The sequence below is a fragment of the Salmo salar genome, chromosome ssa24 (genome assembly GCF_905237065.1).
Source record: "Salmo salar chromosome ssa24, Ssal_v3.1, whole genome shotgun sequence".
In the NCBI taxonomy this organism is placed as follows: Eukaryota; Metazoa; Chordata; class Actinopteri; order Salmoniformes; family Salmonidae; genus Salmo; species Salmo salar.
The window spans coordinates 22463175-22486299 of NC_059465.1; the positions used below are offsets into that span (position 1 = coordinate 22463175).

At 42.6% G+C, this 23125-nt stretch overlaps 2 protein-coding genes and 1 long non-coding RNA gene across 3 annotated transcripts; all 3 read right to left on the reverse strand.

The window, feature by feature from the left end:
* Nucleotides 1–641: 641 nt before the first annotated feature.
* On the reverse strand, nt 642–5261 carry LOC123730378 (uncharacterized). Its single transcript, XR_006761749.1, has 2 exons — nt 1681–5261; nt 642–812 (listed from the first exon to the last, which is right to left on the reverse strand). It is a non-coding gene; the product is annotated as an uncharacterized lncRNA (long non-coding RNA).
* A 6717-nt stretch (nt 5262–11978) lies between these two features.
* LOC106585535 (carnitine O-acetyltransferase) lies at nt 11979–19976 on the reverse strand. Its single transcript, XM_014171849.2, has 14 exons — nt 19470–19976; nt 18246–18524; nt 17780–17898; nt 16599–16652; nt 15823–15988; nt 15496–15670; nt 15102–15280; nt 14884–14984; nt 14040–14159; nt 13824–13946; nt 13577–13712; nt 13416–13478; nt 13152–13289; nt 11979–12928 (listed from the first exon to the last, which is right to left on the reverse strand). Exons 1-14 carry the CDS (start codon nt 19494–19496, stop codon nt 12713–12715), a joined length of 1896 nt encoding a protein of 631 aa, XP_014027324.1. The 5' UTR covers nt 19497–19976; the 3' UTR covers nt 11979–12712.
* Nucleotides 19977–20739: 763 nt separating this feature from the next.
* Nucleotides 20740–22247, reverse strand: LOC106585340 (immediate early response gene 5-like protein). The gene has a single exon (XM_014171431.2). It carries the CDS (start codon nt 22098–22100, stop codon nt 21207–21209), a length of 894 nt encoding a protein of 297 aa, XP_014026906.1. The 5' UTR covers nt 22101–22247; the 3' UTR covers nt 20740–21206.
* Between the last annotated feature and the right edge of the window lie 878 nt (nt 22248–23125).

Here is a 23125-nt window from a genome sequence, read left to right on the forward strand (position 1 = left end):
GCTCTCCTTTCTTGTGACAGCTTCAGAATGTGGTGGTCAGTGCTAGTCATGACAAAATATAAGAGGCAGTGGACTAGTTGATCTGATGGCCCTGCCGTACAGAACACACAGAGCACTCCGAATGACATCCGTTCACTGAGGTATGTTTCAACCCCATTCTGTCTGTCCTCCCATGCAATATAAAAAACTGCTTACAAGCATACGCAGAGCTGAAATTGCTGTTGTACCAACCTGGGGAAATATATCTATGTTAAATTTAGTGCTTCATAAAAACTGAATCCCCTCTCTCGTCTTTGAGACTAGACTCCCCACTTGTACATTTATCTGTGTTGTGCTACTATTCCAGGGGGCAGCAGGGTTTAGTAAAGCAGCTCTGTTGGTATAATGCCTAATACCCAGCTGTTAATTCAGACTGACAACAGGAAGACATCTAGCCGACTAATGGCAGATGGGACTGGAATCCCAGCTTTATAGAGATAAACTATGCTCACTGTGAGGAGAGAGACTCCTGCCTTGACAACAGAGTTCCAATTTGTCAAACACCATATTCGTGTAAAATATCTAAACACCAGATTCTTACAGTTGGATAACATTTGGTATGTGCTACTGCATAGCATCAAAAGCATGTGTTGATTCAGAGATAGAAAAATAATCATGTCTTTATTAACAGTAAGTGAATTACACAGACTCATTTCTCTTTTCCTGTCAGTTAACATTTCTAGATAATTAGAACATTGTCTGGGAACTATGATCTCAACAGGGGCAATTATTTTCCCTCCGTAATCATGCTGCAGAGTAGGCTGGCTTGAGCACTGTCAGGGTAAAATAAGTCTATTCAGAATTTAAATACTCACTGCTAATATACCAATACCAGGTAAAACAGAAATAAACCCTAGAGAGTGACATGAGAGAGAGGGTGTTTTTACCCATTTCATTTAATCAAACGCCTTTAATACAACACCCAGTGGGCACAAACATCAGATCAATGTCTATAGTTTTGATTTACATTTGGTTGAGTTGTCAACTGACGTGAATTCAAAGTGAAATCAACAAAAACATGACACCATATCATTGGATTTAGGTTAACACGTTGGGTGAAAAGAGACGAAATGCCCTCATGTTTATTACTTTTTTTTAGAAGCTAATCAGTTTTCCACGTTGATTCAAAATCACATCGATTTTTGGAGTTTGAAAGGATGTGGAAACGTTGATTCAACCAGTTTGTGCCCAGTGGGTAAATCAAAAATGAATTCATAAAACATCACTTTGAACTAAACAATTCTGTCTCCATGACTAAGCAAGTAAGCATTTTGTTGGATGGTGTATACCATGTGTATCCTGTACATACTAATACAACTTGAACTTAAGTGAAATACACAGCATACTAGATGAAGTGAAAGAAGAAAGTTCACAAAAGTAGACAATCTGACACAATTTAAGAGCAAACTGACATTATTGAGTATGGCAGCAAAAAAAGCATATCAAATTTGTTCCTGGATTTAATGGCATTGTTTGGTCTGACCACTTGCTGGCCTAAAATACTTATTAAAATAACTTCTCCACTCATCTATGCTTTATAACAGTATGGCATGGAGTAAGATACAGTAGTCTAGTGGGTTATTAATCACCCTATATATACAGTGCATACTCTTGTCAGATGTGAGATGTAGCAGGTTTCACCTTGAAAGTTCACCAGCCTGGCAACCAGTTTGTCCTCCTCCTCAGGGCCAACTGGAGTTGCTGGCTGCCCAGTCTGATCTCCCTTCATCCAATAGGAGGACAGCAGCAGAAATATCATATTAGATTTGGCTCAAGTACTTTCTAAACTGCCAAAACCATCAACGAGTTTTAAAGGTTTGTCACTTCTAGAAGGGAGGGCACCAATCAACACCAACTAACAGAGATTATTGTATATATATTCACCAATCAACATCATTGGTAATCTAAGATTGGATTGTACGCCTAGACTGCAATATTCTCATAGAGAAAGTACAGACAATTATGGAATATATAAGTAGAAATAAAATCTATTAAATAAAAAGCAAAAAAATAACTGTCTTATTCAGAGGCCTTCGCATATATTTTTCATGATTTCATTAAATTAAGTGACAGTCCAATAACATCAAAGGAATATTGGAAAGGGAATTTAATAGCATGACCTAGATTAATGGAAACTAGTTCTATTTCTAATTGAAGTGCATCAAATGATTGTTTCTCAAGTACATTACTGAGGTGCAAGAATTTCATTTTCCACCAATTATACACACAGCTAAATTATATGGTCCAAGGGCTACTTGTTAATAACACATCAAAAGCACACAAAAGAGTTTGTAAAAAACTGTCCAAATTGATAGAAGAGATTGAGAAGCTCAGTATGCTTCACAGCGAACTGCCTCCTAAAGCAGTGACGCTTCCAGAAGTAAACCAAAAGGCCAGAGTTGAACTGAATATATTTCTATTGGAAACAATCATGGAAAAGTAATCGATCCACCACCAACAGAATCCCAACTGAACCCTATAGACCAGTGGAGGCTGCTGAGAGGAGGACGGCTCATAACAATGGACAGAATGGAGTAAATGGAATGGTATCAAACACATTCATGACTTTGATCATTCATGTGTTTGATACCATTCCATTCACTCCATCCCAGCCCTTAGTAGCCTCCACTGCTGTAGAAATCACACCTAAGGAGCATTCAGTCCTGCAGTACACCTGCAATGTGACAATAGGCCTTGTCTGCCCTCTAGAGGTACTATATTAAACTTATAAAGAATGCACTCTAAACCACAGAATTTATGATACTGCTTGTGTGAACTTATAAGGTCAGTTTTGAGTTTCTGTGAAAATGATCAGGCCAAATTAACATCCTGTTATTTTTGTTGATTTACACACCTATTATGCTCCCTTTGAAAGGCATTGGTCTGTCAACAAGTCTTATTCAAGAGCTTCATTACAAATATTGCATACACTGAGTATATAAAACATTAAGAACACCTGTTCTTTCCATGACATAGACTAACCAGGTGAATCCAGGTGAAAGCTCTGATCCCTCATTGATGTCACTTGTTAAATCCACTTCAATCAATGTAAATGAAGGGGAGGAGACAGGTTAAATAAGGATTTTTAAGTCTTGAGACAATTGAGACATGGATTTTGTATGTGTGCCATTCAAAGGGTAAATGGGCAAGACAAAATATTGAAGTGCCTTTGAACGGGTTATGGTAGTAGGTGCCAGGCGCACCGGCTTGTATCAAGAACTGCAACGCTGCTGGGTTTTTCACGCTCAACAGTTTCCCATGTGTATCAATAGTCGGTGGTGGACAAAAAGGCATCCAGCCAACGTGACACAACTGTGGGAAGCATTAGAGTCAACATGGGCCAGCATCCCAGTGGAACGCTTTCAACACCTTGTAGAGTCCATCTCCCGACAAATTGAGGGGTGCAACTCAATATTAGGAAGGTGTTCCTAATGTTTGGTACTAAGTGTATAATGGCATTTCCATGTGCCAACTCTCATGGGATTTAATGGAATCTTCCGTCCTACACTACTACCACGTCACAACAGAATACTGTACATGAAACAAGCATGGAGTGGGTTTGTGGACAAATGTACTGTTCTGCACTGTAAATTACATCCTTCAGTGACCAATAGAATAAACATCAGTGTTCACCAACCAGCAGGGATTGCTCTTTTTACCTCGGCCCACATGAAAATCAATAAATGAGGTCTGTCACTTAACTACCGTCCCTGATTTTTTTGTAAACGTGTGTGCCACTTCTCCACTTGGCTGGGTTCCATCAGACTCAGTCCAATTGATTGTCAACAGATGTCATCTGAAATGAAGGGTATAAACTTAACAAGCAATGTTCCACATTCCTCCCTCACACTATGCTGTCTGAATAGCGTTTTTTTTTGTAAACGTGTGTGCCACTTCTCCACTTGGCTGGGTCCCATCAGACTCAGTCCAATTGATTGTCAAACAGATGTCATCTGAAATGAAGGGTATAAACTTAACAAGCATTGTTCCACATTCCTCCCTCACACTATGCTGTCTGAATAGGACCCAGCTGGCCTTCATGGCAGAGCAGTGCTCCAGCCCCTGTGCCTGTCTCCCAACACTGTAGGATGTCATGGTTGGGCCAAGACACCTCGTCAATCGGAATGGTGGGGTGGAGGGACAATAAAACTACTATAGTTTGACATTCTCCCTCCACCCACTGTATCCCTCTGATTGTTCCTCATGACCAGGGGATGAACAGTGCAGGTATATGTGGAGAGAGGGAGAGAACTTAATTGTAAGCCTTTGGGTCTCAGTTTGTGGACGGCACTCGATGTGAAACAGACAGTCCAGCGCCCTTGGGTGCCACCACAGCTTGTCAAAGAAGGGATGTGCCAGGTAAAGGCCTGCTTGGGTTTCTCCACTTTAGAAAGTTCTAAGAGACAATTTGAAATAGTATTAGACCTGACATGTCCTCATAAGCTAATGGGCCATCATTTCTACCGGTCTTCTACCAGCTGTTTGGCTGTGATGAGTGTTGCAGTCTGGGAAGGTGGAGGAGATGTGTGGAGGAGATGGCTCCTCCTGCAGTCTCACCTCTCAGTCTTACTGTGGTGGTCAGGCCAGAGGTAATGACACACAACACACCTCTTCTCAGTCTGGAGAATGACCATATCTATCTCCATCCAGTTCCAGTTAATAAACTCTCCTTCCCAGGTTATTTGATTCTCAGAGTACCTCACATTCCTGACCTTGCCAGTGAATGCCACTCAGATTCACATTGCCAACAGGGCACCTGTCTTCACTCACCTGGGTGAGTATCTGGGGTGACCATGGGTGGTTTTAAAAGCATCCCCCCCAAAAAAACAAAGGACAGTAAGCAAGGTGTCAGGTGTTTTTATCCATAGCGGTGTTGGTTGGGGATCAGTATGTTGTGCCTGGGAGTGGCAGCATGGCATTAAACATCACTCACCCCTCTCCTCTGGAGGACGGTCATCTGGTTCACCATCTGTACCTGACCTCCTGCCTCTCATGGAGGCGCTGCTGCTGCCTGGACCTGTTTCCAAAGGACACATACAGGTCAGCAGGGAGAGAGGCATTCACATACAAGACAGACACTCAAAACACATAATTTACATTTAAGTAATTTAGCAGACGCTCTTATCCAGAGCGACGTACAGGAACAATTAGGCTTAAGTGATTTGCTCAAGGACACATCGACATATTTTTCACCTAGTTGGCTCGGGGATTCGAACCAGCAACCTTTTGGTTACTTTCAAATCAAATCAAATTTATTTATATAGCCCTTCGTACATCAGCTGATATCTCAAAGTGCTGTACAGAAACCCAGCCTAAAACCCCAAACAGCAAGCAATGCATGTGAAAGAAGCACGGTGGCTAGGAAAAACTCCCTAGGAAAAACTCCCTAGAAAGGCCAAAAACCTAGGAAGAAACCGAGAGAGTAACCTGGCTATGAGGGGTGGCCAGTCCTCTTCTGGCTGTGCCGGGTGGATATTAGAACATGGTCAAGATGTTAAAATGTTCATAAATGACCAGCATGGTCAAATAATAATAATCATAGTAGTTGTCGAGGGTGCAACAAGCACGTCCGGTGAACAGGTCAGGGTTCCATAGCCGCAGGCAGAACAGTTGAAACTGGAGCAGCAGCACGGCCAGGTGGACTGGGGACAGCAAGGAGTCATCATGCCAGGTAGTCCTGAGGCATGGTCCTAGGGCTCAGGTCCTCCGAGAGAAAGAAAGAAAGAGAGAAAGAGAGAATTAGAGAGAGCATATTTAAATTCACACAGGACACCGGATAAGACAAGAGAAATACTCCAGATGTAACAGACTGAACCTAGCCCCCCGACACATAAACTACTGCAGCATAAATACTGGAGGCTGAGACAGGAGGGATCAGGAGACACTGTGGCCCCATTCGATGAAACCCCCGGACAGGGCCAACCAGGCAGGATATAACCCCACCGACTTTGCCAAAGCACAGCCCCCACACCACTAGAGGGATGTCTCCAACCACCAACTTACCATCCTAAGACAAGGCCGAGTATAGCCCACAAAGATCTCCGCCACGGCACAACCCAAGGGGGGGGGGGGCAACCCAGACAGGAAGACCACGTCAGTGACTCAGCCCACTCAAGTGACGCACCCCTCCCATGGACGGTATGGAAGAACACCAGTACGCCAGTGACTCAGCCCCTGTAAAAGGGTTAGAGGCAGAGAATCCCAGTGGAGAGAGGGGAACCGGCAAGGCAGAGACAGCAAGGGCGGTTCGTTGCTCCAGCCTTTCCGTTCACCTTCACACTCCTGGGCCAGACTATACTTAATCATAGGACCTACTGGAGAGATAAGTCTTCAGTAAAGACTTAAAGGTTGAGACTGAGTCTGCGTCTCTCACATGGGTAGGCAGACCATTCCATAAAAATGGAGCTCTATAGGAGAAAGCCCTACCTCCAGCCGTTTGCTTAGAAATTCTAGGGACAATTAGGAGGCCTGCGTCTTGTGACCGTAGCGTACGTGTAGGTATGTACGGCAGGACCAAATCGGAAAGATAGGTAGGAGCAAGCCCATGTAATGCTTTGTAGGTTAGCAGTAAAACCTTGAAATCAGCCCTTGCCTTAACAGGAAGCCAGTGTAGGGAGGCTAGCACTGGAGTAATATGATCAATTTTTTTGGTTCTAGTCAGGATTCTAGCAGCCGTATTTAGCACTAACTGAAGTTTATTTAGTGCTTTATCCGGGTAGCCGGAAAGTAGAGCATTGCAGTAGTCCAGCCTAGAAGTAAAAAAAAGCATGGATTCATTTTTCTGCGTAATTTTTGGACAGAAAGTTTCTGATTTTTGCAATGTTACGTAGATGGAAAAAAGCTGTCCTTGAAACAGTCTTGATTATGTTCTTCAAAAGAGAGATCAGGGTCCAGAGTAACGCCGAGGTCCTTCACAGTTTTATTTGAGACGACTGTACAACCATCCAGATTAATTGTCAGATTCAACAGATCTCTTTGTTTCTTGGGACCTAGAACAAGCATCTCTGTTCTGTCCGAGTTTAAAAGTATAAAGTTTGCAGCCATCCACTTGTTTATGTCTGAAACACAGGCTTCTAGCGAGGGCAATTTTGGTGCTTCACCATGTTTCATTGAAATGTACAGCTGTGTGTCGTCCGCATAGCAGTGAAATTTAACATTATGTTTTCGAATGACATCCCCAAGAGGTAAAATATATAGTGAAAACAATAATGGTCCTAAAACGGAACCTTGAGGAACATCAAAATTTACAATTGATTTGTCAGAGGACAAACCATTCACAGAGACAAACTGATATCTTTCCGACAGATAAGATCTAAACCAGGCCAGAACTTGTCCATGTAGACCAATTTGGGTTTCCAATCTCTCCAAAAGAATGTGGTGATCGATGGTATCAAAAGCGGCACTAAGATCTAGGAGCACGAGGACAGATGCAGAGCCTCGGTCTGACGTCATTTACCACCTTCACAAGTGCAGTCTCAGTGCTATGATGGGGTCTAAAACCAGACTGAAGCGTTTCGTATACATTGTTTGTCTTCAGGAAGGCAGTGAGTTGCTGTGCAACAGCTCTTTCTAAAAAATGTTAGAGGAATGGAAGATTCGATATAGGCCGATAGTTTTTTATAATTTCTGGGTCAAGATTCGGCTTTTTCAAGAGAGGCTTTATTACTGCCACTTTTAGTGAGCTTGGTACACATCCGGTGGATAGAGAGCCGTTTATTATGTTCAACATAGGAGGGCCAAGCACAGGAAGCAGCTCTTTCAGTAGTTTAGTTGGAATAGGGTCCAGTATGCAGCTTGAGGGTTTGGAGGCCATGATTATTTTCATCATTGTGTCAAGAGATATAGTACTAAAACGCTTTAGTATCTCCCTTGATCCTAGGTCCTGGCAGAGTTGTGTAGACTCAGGACAATGGAGCTTTGGAGGAATACCCAGATTTAAAGAGGAGTCCGTAATTTGCTTTCTAATGATCATGATCTTTTCCTCAACGAAGTTCATAAATTTATTACTGCTGAAGTGAAAGCCATCCTCCATTTGCGAATGCTGCTTTTTAGTTAGCTTTGCGACAGTATCAAAAAGAAATTTCGGATTGTTCTTATTTTCCTCAATTAAATTGGAAAAATAGGATGATCGAGCAGCAGTGAGGGCTCTTCGATACTGCACGGTACTGTCTTTCCAAGCTAGTCGGAAGACTTCCAGTTTGGTGTGGCGCCATTTCCGTTCCAATTTTCTGGAAGCTTGCTTCAGAGCTCGTGTATTTTCTGTATACCAGGGAGCTAGTTTCTTATGACAGATGTTTTTAAATTTTAGGGGTGCAACTGCATCTAGGGTATTGCGCAAGGTTAAATTGAGTTCCTCGGTTAGGTGGTTAACTGATTTTTGTCCTCTGACGTCCTTGGGTAGGCAGAGGGAGTCTGGAAGGGCATCAAGGAATCTTTGGGTTGTCTGAGAATTTATAGCACGACTTTTAATGCTCCTTGGTTGGGGTCTGAGCAGATTATTTGTTGCAATTGCAAACGCAATACAATGGTGGTCCGATAATCCAGGATTATGAGGAAAAACATTAAGATCCACAACATTTATTCCATGGGACAAAACTAGGTCCAGAGTATGACTGTGGCAGTGAGTAGGTCCAGAGACATGTTGGACAAAACCCACTGAGTCGATGATGGCTCCGAAAGCCTTTTGGAGTGGGTCTGTGGACTTTTCCATGTGAATGTTAAAGTCACCAAAAATGTGAATATTATCTGCTATGACTACAAGATCCAATAGGAATTCAGGGAACTCAGTGAGGAACACTGCATATGGCCCAGGAGGCCTGTAAACAGTAGCTATAAAAAGTGAGTGAGTAGGCTGCATAGATTTCATGACTAGAAGCTCAAAAGACGAAAACGTCATTGTTTTTTTTTTTTTGTAAATTGAAATTTGCTATTGTAAATGTTAGCAACACCTCCGCCTTTGCCGGATGCACGGGGGTATGGTCACTAGTGTAACCAGGGGGTGAGGCCTCATTTAACACAGTAAATTCATCAGGCTTAAGCCATGTTTCAGTCAGGCCAATCACATCAAGATTATGATCAGTGATTAGTTCATTGACTATAACTGCCTTGGAAGTGAGGGATCTAACATTAAGTTACCCAATTTTGAGATGTGAGGTATCACAATCTCTTTCAATAATGGCAGGAATGGAGGAGGTCTTTATACTAGTGAGATTGCTAAAGCGAACACCGACATTTTTAATTTTGCCCAACCTAGATCGAGGCACAGACACGGTCTCAATGGGGAAAGCTGAGCTGACTACGCTGACTGTGCTAGTGGCAGACTCCACTAAGCTGGCAGGCTGGCTAACAGCCTATTTCATTGTGGAGCTAGAGGAGTTAGAGCCCCGTCTATGTTCGTAGATAAGATGAGAGCACCCCTCCAGCTAGGATGGAGTCCATCACTCCTCAACAGGCCAGGCTTGGTCCTGTTTGTGGGTGAGTCCCAGAAAGAGGGCCAATTATCTACAAATTCTATCTTTTGGGAGGGGCAGAACACAGTTTTCAACCAGCGATTGAGTTGTGAGACTCTGCTGTAGAGCTCATCACTCCCCCTAACTGGGAGGGGGCCAGAGACAATTAATCGATGCCGACATCTTTCTAGCTGATTTACACGCTGAAGCTATGTTGCGCTTGGTGACCTCTGACTGTTTCAGCCTAACATCGTTGGTGCCGACGTGGATAACAATATCTCTATACTCTCTACACTCGCCAGTTTTAGCTTTAGCCAGCACCGTCCTTAGATTAGCCTTAACGTCGGTAGCCCTGCCCCCTGGTAAACAGTGTATGATCGCTGGATGATTTGTTTTAAGTCTAATACTGCGGGTAATGGAGTCGCCAATGACTAGGGGTTTCAATTTGTCAGAGCTAATGGTGGGAGCCTTCGGCGTCTCAGACCCCGTAACTGGAGGAGTAGAGACCAGAGAAGTCTCGGCCTCCGACTCCGACTCGCTTAATGGGGAGAACCGGTTGAAAGTTTCTGTCGGCTGAATAAGCGACACCGGTTGAGCATTCCTACAGCGTTTCCCTCCAGAAGCCATGGGAAAGATGTCCGGCTGCGGGGACCGTGCGAGGGGGTTTATACTAACGTTACTATCTGTACTTACTGGTGGCACAGACGCTGTTTCATCCTTTCCTACACTGAAATTGCCCTTGCCTAACGATTGCGTCTGAAGCTGGGCTTGCAGCACATATATCCTTGCCGTAAGGGGATCGTTCTCCTGTATATTATAAGTACAACGACTGCAATTAGAAGGCATCATGTTAATGTTACTTAGCTTCGGCTGTTTGAAGTCCTGACGAACCATGTCCAGATAAAACCTCCGGGGTAAAAAAAAGTTGAATGAAAAAAGTTGAGTGAGGGAAAAAGTAAAAATATACGGTAATGAAAAAGTAAAAACCGTCAGGTAGCAAAGTAAGATCGGCAACAAAAACGCACAGCAGCGTAAACAAGTCTGCTCTTAACCGCTAGGCTCCCTGTTGCCCATCACATATAGTGCAAGCTGCACAATTGTGAGAGACACCCAAATAGAGATGTTTACTGAATCCTCAAAATAGAAGTGAAAATAAAGAACACTCCTTCTGCAGGTCTATCTGAAATACGGAGAAGCATATGGAGAGCAAACCAGTCCAAACATCACATACCAATTCTATACACTCATTAGTAATAATGCATTTATGAAAAGAGATACCCAGGGGAAGGTGGACCGTTGTTACAACATCCTTCTCTGTCACCTGTGGCTAGGGTAAGTTGGACCAGTAACCGAAAGGTTGCAAGATCAAATCCCCAGCTGACAAGGTAAACGTCTGTCGTTCTGCCCCTGAACAAGGCAGTTAACCCAGGAACCGTCATTGAAAATAAGAATTTGTTCTTAACTGACTTGCCTAGTTAAATAAAAGGTCAAATAAAAAATAAGTGTCACTTAGGATGAAGTTTCATATTGCTGTGCTGCCTTTCTTTGATCTACAAATTATTTTTGACATACGAGTCGTAATGTCAAACGTGAGACGTACGATTAAACAAAATGTTTTTGTTTGTTGTGGTAATAGCTACTTTTCCCAAAATAATAGAGGACACTGAACTGTCCTCCAGGACCAACATCCTGCTGGAATCTCCTGTCCCCTGAAAACAGAGTGCTGCTCACTTACAGCCGTCAGAAGACCTCCAAGAAGAGTAATCACTCATCACCAGGGTATGACGGTACGGAGTGGCTATGGGCTGAAACAGAAGGTATATTTCTATCATGCTGTTACACAGTGATAGAAGAATAGATTTGGTAGAATGACATGTGAAATTTCAAATAACATGATTTGGTTCATTTAAGATATATGCCTCTCAGTATTGCTCCCACAGACTGATGTCCAGCTGTTTGCTCCCAGTGACGTCATTGAGAATCCAACGATGACCTCAGCTATTCACCTTTCAAGTGCTCATCAATGCCCCTCCCTCAGTAAAGATCAGGATCCAGGCTCTGCGCATGGGCCCCGTGGACAACAGCACAGCAGCCCAGTCCACCTTCATTATGGTGAGGGAAGAGGGAGACAGTTCTGTTTTGATACTTCAGTATTTCAATGCAAACTGTCTAGTTGAGTGTACATTAAACAATGAACCTTCATCTTGACATGTATGCCATTGTAAAAAACATTATGTCTCCAATACCATCTCCATTACATACGAGATGTAGATGTCTTGAAGACCAACGTGTTCAAGGGCCAACAGCTTTTTCACTAGCGCTCAGCTGGAAACATGGCGGAGATAGAATTCCATGGCGGAGATAGAATTCCATGGCAAGTACCTGCATAGCAAGGGTAGCTTCCGAGCGAAATACTCATTTGTGGAGCCTTGATCTGTGGCTCGCCTTTCTATTATACAGTATTTAATGAAATTTAGGCAGTTACTGGAGGACAGTTTTTCCTTAGTTTAATCAATATTGTCAGGTTTTGTAACATTAAAATAAATACTCAAAGTGTAAATGATTATCATTACAGCAGTCTTTGGTTTAGTTTTTTTAGTTGTATAGAAAACATTTACCAATGTGAGTCACAGCAGAACCACTCAGCAAGTCATTATTATGGCACATCTGGTATAGTATGGCACACAATTTCATTACTTAAATAACTTAACTGTTTGAACTGATTATTTAAAACTGATTATTATAAAATAACAAATATGTAGGTAAACAAACTGAATAAATGCATGTAAAATCCAACAGAATGACATTTAAGACAGCACCAACATGTGTAGACTTAAAAAAAAATATATATAATTTTTAAACATAATATAGTCACCATGATCTGGTGTGGCTCTTTCTTTAACATAAGGTGCCAACTATCTGGAAATGGAAAAACCCATATCATTAAACATGAAATGTATAACTTTCCATCAGTCATACTCACTTTTCACTGAAGTACAGGTATAGTCTTCTGGGTATTACAGGACTTTCCTTACCACACATATCAAGTCTACCTGAAGGGCCCAAAAGCTTTCCAAGGCCCACCTAAATCGGTGCAAAGTGCTTCTTCCTCTCTCCATGTTACAGCACTAGATATACCAGGGTGACTTTAGTTTCTCCCACTACATCCAGCACAGGTTCAGTCCCACACAGCCCTACAGAGGAGCCATGTCCCCTGTGGGGCCTCACTGCTTAGCATTAGCTGTCTCCTCCAGCAGAGACCTCATGTCTCTCAGAGCCTTCTTCACACCCCGGCCAAAGTTGGCAGCATGTGTCTCTTCACAGCTGTTGAAGGCTGTAATGGCAATGTTTATGTGGTCTGCCATGGGGTTGTAACACACTCCATAGCCATCCGGCACCATCGGACCGAAGCACATCACACAGTCCGTCTTAGCACCAGCCTGAAGAAGAGACAGTGAAAAATGACATTTTAGGCATTAGCATTTACAAATACGGTCCAAACCTTATCATTGTCTAATAAACTAAAATTAGTACCAAACCTTACATAGTACTTGTATTTACGAATGTTTTTAGTAATGTTACCACTGGCTACAGGTCTGCAACTTGTCCTCTTATATGTTGCATTTTGGGATGCTTAATATCTCACATAAACAGCTTGCATACCTGGCTGGTGGAGAGATTGAAATGTTCAGCCACAGCATAGGCTGTGTCCATGAATATCTCTGGCATGGACGTCAGTTCTTCAATCGCCTGCAACTTCAGGCCAAGGAGATGTCTGTCTATGGCCTGGCCATGAATTGCCTGCTCAGTAACGGACATACATAAAAGCACAAAATAAATGTACATTGCAGTGGGTGGGGACAAGCATGGGTTATTACAGTAAATGTAGATTTCCATCAAAAACTGATGCAGAGTTCCAGTCCTCACCATATGAGTGTATTCTCTGTGGGCTTGGCATGCTTTGTCCAATAGAAAAACCTTCTCTGTGTTCTGTCAACATATAGTAAAACATACATTATTGCAGTACAGTAACAGTCAGTGGTTAGTGTCTATTTACTGTCAACATCCAGGTTTGAGAGTTGACTCACCGGTTTAGCTGGGTCCTCCATCGCCTGCACAAATCTGAGCGACTCGTTGGAGCAGGAGCGGATGGTGTCTGTTCGACCAAGTGCAAACATACGCAAGGACGCACTCTCATAAGTAGAACAGCACATCTTATACATTCTGAAACATGAAAGATCAGTAAGTCTCAAATGTGGCAAAGTGACAGGTTAAGGTAACCCAACTGCTGTTTCAGATGCTGTTTTGTTATAGTAGAAATGTAATGAAACCCACCTGAAGTAGGCAAGCTGTAGAGCCATTTGTATAAAGGCATCTGGACTCAACTTGTGTGCCCTTGGAACATTTCTCCCAAAGTCAGAAAAGAAGACCACGTTCACATCCAAGTCATGTGACATTCTGGGGTATAAAAAAAGTCAGCCAAAGGGTGAGAAACACTTCAGACATGTTTGAACAGAAACTGATAGGAAAACTGAAACAGAATCTACTTACATGTTCATATTCTGCTTGGCCGACTCAATATCCTTCTTCACCTCAGGTGTGATATTGAAACGCAGTTTGGGAGGCATGGGCAGAGGGGTCATGGGAGTGCGTACTACCTCCATCCTCCTCCTGTTTAAACACAAAACAAAGGGCCAATCAGTTGTTGAAACAATTACAAAGCCCCGCCACTGTTTTGGTAATAAGCTGAGGGATTGGGCTGGAGAAATGTAATCACTCAAATTCATAGACTAGACTTCATAGCTATGGATGCAAGGGCTGACCATCCATGATAAAAATTATAGTTTTTACCATGTTGAGGCTATACAGTGTGTTTCCCTATACTTTGCTTACAAACATTGGTGCAAAACAAGCTTAAATTACAACAGTTGAACTAAGCTCATGAGGAATTTATAAGTTATATTCTTCAAGAATAAATGGGTACATATCATTCATTTGTAAGTCCAAAAATGGATGTAGCAACTGCTGTGGTCATGGTCAGTAGGCCAGGGTCACGGTCAGTAGGCCAGGGTCACGGTCAGTAGGCCAGGGTCACGGTCAGTAGGCCAGGGTCACGGTCAGTAGGCCAGGGTCACGGTCAGTAGGCCAGGGTCATGGTCAGTAGGCTTCAAATGGTAGTTAAGAGTTTTTAAAAGGATGAGGCACTATCTGATCATGACAAACTGGAAATCTTCAAAATGCTTGCTATGCTCAGGCACAATGTACCTGATCCATATGGAAAAATAGCCATTGCAGCCAGCAATCGGTGCTAAAGTTCTTCTCTAGAGTACACAGTGACCACAGAAATACTGTGTACCATTAATCAATTAATGAAATATATTCTGTAATGTCTTACATGTACTCAACCACATGGTCCACCAAGAACACAATGGGTGGGCCTTCAGCTGGGGCATGCTCATACACCAGACCACATGTACCATCTTCACCCACAATAAACTGGGGATTAAATAACAAACATTATAAAAAATGGCAAGATACTTGTGAATTAAAATATGAAACACAATATCTGGGAGGATGCAACCTTTGTTCTATAGTTCTAATCTCAGAGCTTACCTGTAACGTCTTATCAAACCAGCGGTTGCCACTGTTCCAGCGACTCCCTCCACCATGCAGCATCTGGGCAGCGACACGACTCTGGTACCGCTGCTCAGACATCTGTGGCATGGGGGCGTCTAGACACACCGTGAATATGCTCTTCTGGATAGCACGGACAGACTCCTTATTTGTCTTGTCTAGGGGGGGAAAAAACGATACAATAAGCAACCCAACAAGGACCTAGAGGAAATCATTGACCAATAGCTCTAAAACAATATGTCCAAAGTGATAGGTTGCTTCCAGTTACTCTTATGTTATGGCTCAAGAATGGCTTTTGTTTATTTGGTGGGTCACCCAATATGCTCCTCTGAGCCCTCACTGTCATAGTGATGTCCCCCCTCCATTGCCATACCTTTGATGAGGTTGTTGTAGGCTTTGCCCCAGGTGTTGCGGTGCTGGGAGGTCAGGATGCCGATAGGCTCCTTGTTGCTCTGCAGGGACGAGTTCCAGACCTTCTCCAGTTGCATATAGATCTGGTCCACCGTCAGTGGGGAGCCATCGCTGTTATACACATCCAGGACAAAGAACTAAGGCCAGAGGGAGAAGGCTAATCAGCATATGAGATTTGGTTAAGTGGGTTACAGCCAAGAAACTAACAATGCAACAACATGATTGATCTCCTCTGTGTTGTAGCAACATCAAGCAGCAGCAAAGAAAGCAAAGCAAAGCTATAGTTTACCTGGAAGTTATGGACCACAGTGATGTGAGTAGGGGCCACTTTCCCGATAGCGTGGTTGACCACAGTGTCTCTCTTTGGTCCAGGGATACGACAGGAGGACAGGATCTGGTAGTACTGGTCCATACACAGAGGCTTCCCACCCAAATACTCAATAGGCAACGTCTCACTAAGACACAGAGTTAGTGTCAGCCAGGGTGACGAACACGTTAGATGTACAGGTTACTGCCAAAATAAAGGAAACACCAACAAAATGTGTCTTAATTGGCCATTGGGCCACCACGAGCCAGAAAAGCTTTAATGCACCTTGGCATAGATTCTACAAGTGTCTGGAACTCTATTGGAGGGATGTGACACAATTCTTCGAGAAGAAATAAGATAATTTGGTGTTTTGCTGATGGTAGTGGAAAACGCAGTCTCAGGCACCACTCCAGAATCTCCCGTAAGTGCTCAATTGGGAGATCTGGTGACTGAGACGGCCATGGCAAATGACTTAGATCGTTTTCATGCTCATCCAACCATTCAGCGATCACTCGTCCCCTGTGGATGGTGGCATTGTCATCCTATGGGGGCGTAGCCATGGGTAGCTAAAATTATTGCATGCCCTGCATTTTTACATGACCCCAAGCATGATAGGATGTTAATTGCTTAATTAACTCAGGAATCACATCTGTGTGGAAGGACTTGCTTTCAATATACTTTGTATCCCTCATTTACTCAAGAGTTTCCATTATTTTGGCAGTTACCTGTATATCATTAAAAGAGATAATATTACTAACCTGTCAATCATTTTTTTGAAGTCCAAAACCCCTGCAATCAATTTTGCAGCAAACCTGAGCAGAAAACATTGTTGAATTAATAATGAAACCATATATGGTATTTCTTCAGCCAACTGACATTCAGTCTTTCACCGCTCCCCATCTCATGTTCTAGTCACATAATCTACTCCGATACACTTTAGTGCACTATTTTGTTTTCCATGGCCTCATATCTAGTCTAGCGGTTAAGAGCGTTGGGCCAGTATACGAAAGGTCGCTGGTTCGAAAACCCAAGCCGACTAGGTGAAAAATATGCCGATGTGCCCTTAAGCAAGGCATTTAACTATAATATGCTTCAGGGGCGCCATGCTGCTATGGCTGACTTTGTAAACAACACATTTCACTGCATCTATCCGGTGTATGTGACAATAAAAATATATTTTATCTCCAACCAGACTTGCTTACGTCAGACTCAGGACCACGATTATTATAAGAAACATCTGTCTATTTTGATTCTATATCTCTGCATTTAGTGAACCGTCTGTGTCACTCTAGTCTAGTGGCTAAGATGGTGTACAGTACAGTATATTGTTGAATAATTGGCTTTTCATATGAGCATTGGAGTCTGCTCTAGTATCCTCTTCTAGTCTACTGTATAAGTTTGGCACTGTCCGTAATATCGAAGCAGTACCACACAGCGGCAAATTATTTGCGCAAATGGTTCAGATGAAGCGAACTCAATGGCAGCCCACTCTTACACCCATGTGTGCGTGCTCTCTCTATAGTACATTCACTGACAAGTTTTGCTCAACAAAAAGCCACATAAGCCTACAATGTTGACTGCGTACCTTATGGATCACTGTGGTCCAAAAAAGCTGAGCAATGCTTTGAACAGCCAATGTGCCATAAATAGCCAGCACGAAGGGGAAGTCTGTCTAAAGGTCAGTATGAAACTCAAGCCTATTCTCAAGTTCACAAGAGCTATGGTGTAATACAACACTAAAGTCAATCACTTTCTACTAACTTGCTTTTTAAGAAGCAGTAGGCCTATAAAACGTGCTTTTCGTTGACGTGTAGGACAGCCATAAAGACTTTTCAGTGATGGAGGGATGGCTAATGGAGGGAAGGCATCTAAACTGTCTTGTCACAATGGCTGGTTTTAGTACAGTGGTCTCAGACACGCATGGTTCCTTGTTGCTCACCTCATTTGTCCTTGGCGATCTTGGAAGGTCATGCGGGGCAGGGCCACCCCAGGGCTGGAATAGACTGCCACAGGCATCCGGGAATCCAGATACGCTGACTGCATCCACCACTCTGTGAGCTACATAAACAGCAATGACAATGCTATAGTCCAGCAAGTATCAGATCATTTTCTCCTAAACACATTCACAGGTTATGACATATGCAAGGGAGTAAACCTATGGGTAAATGTTAAATGTAATCTCAAAAAGTGGGGGAAATGGATGGATTCAACATCACATTTACGTAATTGCATAATGGATATAATACAGGGATCTTTTCCTGCCAATCAGCACAGATCTTTAGCTGCCTGTATCCCTCTAAGGACTTACTCTATTCTTCTTTCAACCTCTATGGGCCATGCGCCGCCCTACCACATAACCCTCTTCTTTATGTGACCTTCTCTGTTCAACTACAGTATATACTAACCCAGTTCTCTTTGTTGTTGGCTCTGCGCTCCAGGCTTCTCTGCAACCTGTCTCCCACCCCACCAGGAATGAGGAACTCCTTGACCAGCTTGCGTGTGTGATCCAGCTCCTCCTCACTGAGCAGGGGCTCCAGCATCAACAGGTAGCGCTCAAATGTCTGCCTCAGTGGAGGCACTGGCAGCTTGGGCAAATTGTCCTGGTGGTGCGAAGACCTCTCTGGGAGGATAGTCACTGACACTGGCTTGACCAGGTGATATGGCTTCACCAAGCCTGACCTTAGCTTAAAAAAAAACAACAAAAAAACATCTGTCTTTCCATTTCTAATAAATAATTTGTTCTGCATTCAATATGACATAATTCAATACCATACATCTCTAGGTTGATATTTTGTCTTAAAGTATCTAAAATATTAATATCCAGAGTTGATAATCCCATTGGCATATAAAATATATCAACAATGTTGGTTGACAACCACAGAACTGATTTATAGTCCTATATTGCCAGCAACTGTCAACAACCATGACACAGGGGGCCATTGTAACAGAAACCATAACATAAGAAAAACAGACAAAACTGTGATTAACAAAGTGATTAACATGTATTTACATTCGTTTCGATGTAAAAAGGTGTGATCAACATAATCCTATTTCATGAATCCAAAAACCTTTTGAAATAATAGATTGTTAGAACACTGTATGACCTAGTTTTATGACAGAAACTTGAGACCAAAACAAATCTATCAAGTTTAGTATGTTGTTAGACTATTTGTTTGGACTGTGCTTGGCTGTCAAGTTTCCTGACAGCTTTTTCAAGTTAGAATATAAATAGCCAGTTCTGCTACAGTGCGTGAACCCTTCCAATGAACATGCACCACACCACATCTAAAAAGCAATCGGTTGGCTATTTAAAATTGTATACTAGTTTAACACACTGTTTTATCTTAATCTGATATAGACAACCATGAAACCTTGAAACTGGCGGCTATCCATTTTGTAACCTAATATAGAGACTCGAGTGATAACTACAATGGGGTAAATGCTAATTTGATATGATTTTCGTGGAGAAATACGGAGTGGCCTGACTTCACATTTTAGGCTACAATAATAACAGTTACCTAACCTGGTGCCCCACCCGCATTTACAGCAGTAATAGTGAACGCGCTGCTCTTAGTTATGGGCGCACAACTGCGCACTCATGAATTAGGCTATAAAAACGTTTGACTCACCACCGCTCTCACAAGAAGACCCAGCATTTTTAATAGAAATGGCCCAGCAAGGCTTTGCTTGTTGTTAATTTAAAAAACACCTCGAACTGTCATTTCATTCCTCAAGGACGTAGCCTACGCATGACGTTTGTTACTTAGGAATATCGGTGTTCTCCGCCCCTCTCCGGTCATAACCCGAACCGATATGGCTACAGCTAGGCTGTAATCATTACTCCAATTCTGTTGCAAAACGTTTCGTTTAGTTTTGCAACAGAAACAATTTACGACAAAAGGAAAACGCAAACGATAGTTTCTATTGGACAAATTCAAGTAGGTCCCTCTCCGTTTCGGTTGTTAAACGGCAAAAGGTTTCCGTAATGAATAGATCCTCGGAGAGGGCTAAGTTGTTGACTATATTCAATCGGCCTTCGCTATCTGGGATCCTTGGGACGTCCGTACCCCTCATTGAGGAGAAGGCACAGATAAACGTATAAATGTGAAGCATCCGGCTGGCGTTTCCACTCACTACCAAATATGGTGATGAGAGGAAGCCAAGTGGCTGGCAGTGGGAGAAGATGAAGCGAGATGGATTTGGCCGACGTTCTGCACATTTTCTCATCGGTGAAACATTTCATCTCCATACAGTTTGTTGCCAAAATTAAAATCTCTCTTAAAAAAAACCCAGGATGGACTGCTTTTTGTAGACTTTACCCTTTGCCAACGTTTCTAAAAAATGGCGTTGTTTAGAAACAGCGCAAAGTCGAATTGAGTTATTGCACACGCGCACTTAACAGAGTAGGCGTTCCTTAACGGAAATATGCAAATAAATGTATTTTTCAGTTACAAAAAAAATGATAGTCCCTTGCTTTGTAGAGGGCCATAATTAAGTATGATGCCACAGAAATAGTGTAAGAGATCATTACACAAAAATGTACTTAGTCTACAGGCCTAACTAAAACATTAGCCAATACTGGTGTAGGAAATGCATAACACACATGCTAATTTTCTTATAATTTCACGGGAGTTATCAAAATGCATTTGGTAATACATTGGTGTAGTTCTTTTCCATCATCGCATGGTGGAGCTGGTTCTGCATCACACATTTTAGCAAGGCACATGAAGGCAACAACTTGGTGCGGGAGAAAGGACCATATCCAATGAAGTACATATACACACTAGAATACATTTTGGATGCGCTGTGTTGAAGCCGCCATACCTCCATCTTGGCACTCCCCCACCAGTGTAAAAAAAAAAACATTTTGCAAGCTATATAAATGCATTTATTGTCCACATTTGTTTGCCACGTGTATTTTATTACAGACACCTTAATGTAAGATACACATTCAAAATGTGAAAATATGTAGAAAAAAATTCCTTAAAGTCAATTTTTTGGGACATTACTATCCCCAATACAAGAACACAAATTCTTAAATACATGTAATTTTGCCCTTGAAACATTTCAATGAAATGCTGTAAAATTCCATTCATTGCCACCGAGGACTGCAAGTACTGGGGAATGCCAATATGGCCGGCCCGTGGCTTCAAAGCCTCTAAATGGCCAATAGGCATACATAGCATCAGCAATCCATGGTTAATATAGGTCATTGCACATATTGCGCAAGCCCTCTCCCCAAAGTACAATTTAAATTGAGTTCAACAGCTTTTAAATTGAAAGCGAGCAGAACAGTGTTAAGTATATCAATTGTGTATTTTATTTGAGACCACCAATGGTTTGTAGAAAAAGTTAAAGTGTGTCAATCAAAAAGCCTCAATTGCTCTGGTCCATGCACCGCTGCCCGCCAGTGCTTGTTTACAACAGTTTGTTTGTCCATTTACTACCTGTTCCACGTCCGTTTGGAAGTTCAACAGCTCAGTAAACCCCGAGCCTAACACTGACATGAGGTTGGAGATGTTCGGTGTGTCCAGTTGTTCGGAATTACAAGAAACGTCATCAGACCTAATGCGTTTGCATGACATGGGCACAAAGTCTGACAGATAATCGGAATCAGAAGCATCACTTGAATACATTTTTCGTTTCTTATGAGAACTTTGCGGGCCCTGACCATGTTGTTTTAATGACAAGCAGTAGTCTGGGGGAAGATATCCATTCTCGACAGTAGTCACCACATGTGTGTCCAAGTCCAATACAGTCTTTTGGTTGTGTGTGTTTGAGACAGGAATGTCCCGGTTGGCTGTGTAAGGTTCCGCATAACAGTCCCAGCAGACACCCGAGTACTTGAGGTTAGAGTCACATTGATAGACAGGAGCCATGAAACAGGCAGATGCCGTTTGGATGTGCGCTTCGGGCACCATTGCTGGGTGGCAAGCCGATTGTGGCGCTGCGCAGTGGTAAGTGTCCAACACATCCCCTGTGTAGTTGCAGCAAAACTCACCAGCTAGATCCTCACAGTTCCCGGTCATTTCAAAAGAGTCCTGCTTTTCATCACAGACAGTTATCATCTCCCCGTTCTGCTGTAGGCAGCTGTACATTTCTGCAAACTCCATGCTCATGTAAAAATCTCTAGCGTTTTTCAGGACATATGTGACCAGCAAGTTCTTGTGGAGCTTGATACCTCCCCTCTGCGTTCTGGAGTTATGTATTTTCCGCAAAGAAATAGAGATCAAATTCTGCGCGTCAACTGCACACGACATGATAATAAATGTATACTTCTATTTGTCAGCTACTCTAGTGAATAAAATAGACTGTCTTCTGGGCGTAACAATATAAGTAATTTGCCTATTATAGAAGTAAATTCGTGGAGAACATCTGAACATGCTTTCTCATGCTTTCTGGGTATGGGCATGGATTTACGCCCATTTTTGCTGTGAACAATTTAAAGACATCTCACATAGGTTCCTCCCTATCACGGTTTCCACCAACGAAACCCCGGCGTTGTCAAAGACGGACTTTTTTGCCTCGGGTTATAGTATGTACTGGCCAATGAGGGAGAGGCGGTTCTTCGCTACTATTCAAATATATGTGTGCCAAAAGCGTACCAAGTTGCACAATTGCGCATTACGCATAAGTGGGCCTTCCTTTCTCCCCAATGTTAATACGTGGAAACCGGTTGTACTTCTGGTATTGCTATTTATTTAGTACATCTTCAAACATTTAAATTCATTAAATTACTTACCATTTCAACTCATCACACATATGAGCTATTGAATCAGTGCCTGAGATGTACAGTAATTAATTGAGCACACACACACACACACACACACACACACACACACACACACACACACACACACACACACACACACACACACACACACACACACACACACACACACACACACACTCACACACAGGTTAGGGATGAATCAATTCATCTGCACCTGGAGGTGATGTCATAAAGTCCCAGTGATTCACGGAAACCTCTCTGTCACTAAGCATTTATGTCTGGTTGGGAAAGCTCCCTGTTGATAGACTAATCAGCCAACTGAACTGCACATCTGCTGGTAGTAGACAGATGGTTGACATCATACAGCACACCTGCACACGGCATTCATGTTCTGCCAAATAGGTTACAGAATAGAGGTAGGCCTAACCACTCAGGTAAAAATAACAAATAAAGAAACATCTTTAAGGCTATTATGGCCTGATAATACTGTTTGTAAACTTGGTAGCCATGGGCGCATGGGTGATGGTATGTCTGTCAGTGTAGCATTGTTGT

Excerpts from the sequence above, each read along its gene's own strand:
- LOC106585535 (XM_014171849.2), bottom strand. The coding sequence starts at position 19,496 with ATGCTGGGTCTTCTTGTGAGAGCGGTG. Across the intron at positions 14,160-14,883 it reads GACCATGTGGTTGAGTACAT|GAGGAGGATGGAGGTAGTAC; the intron begins GTAAGACATTAC and ends GTGTTTAAACAG. Across the intron at positions 13,947-14,039 it reads GCCAAGCAGAATATGAACAT|AATGTCACATGACTTGGATG; the intron begins GTAAGTAGATTC and ends TTTATACCCCAG.
- LOC106585340 (XM_014171431.2), bottom strand. The coding sequence starts at position 22,100 with ATGTCGTGTGCAGTTGACGCGCAGAATTTGATCTCTATTTCTTTGCGG.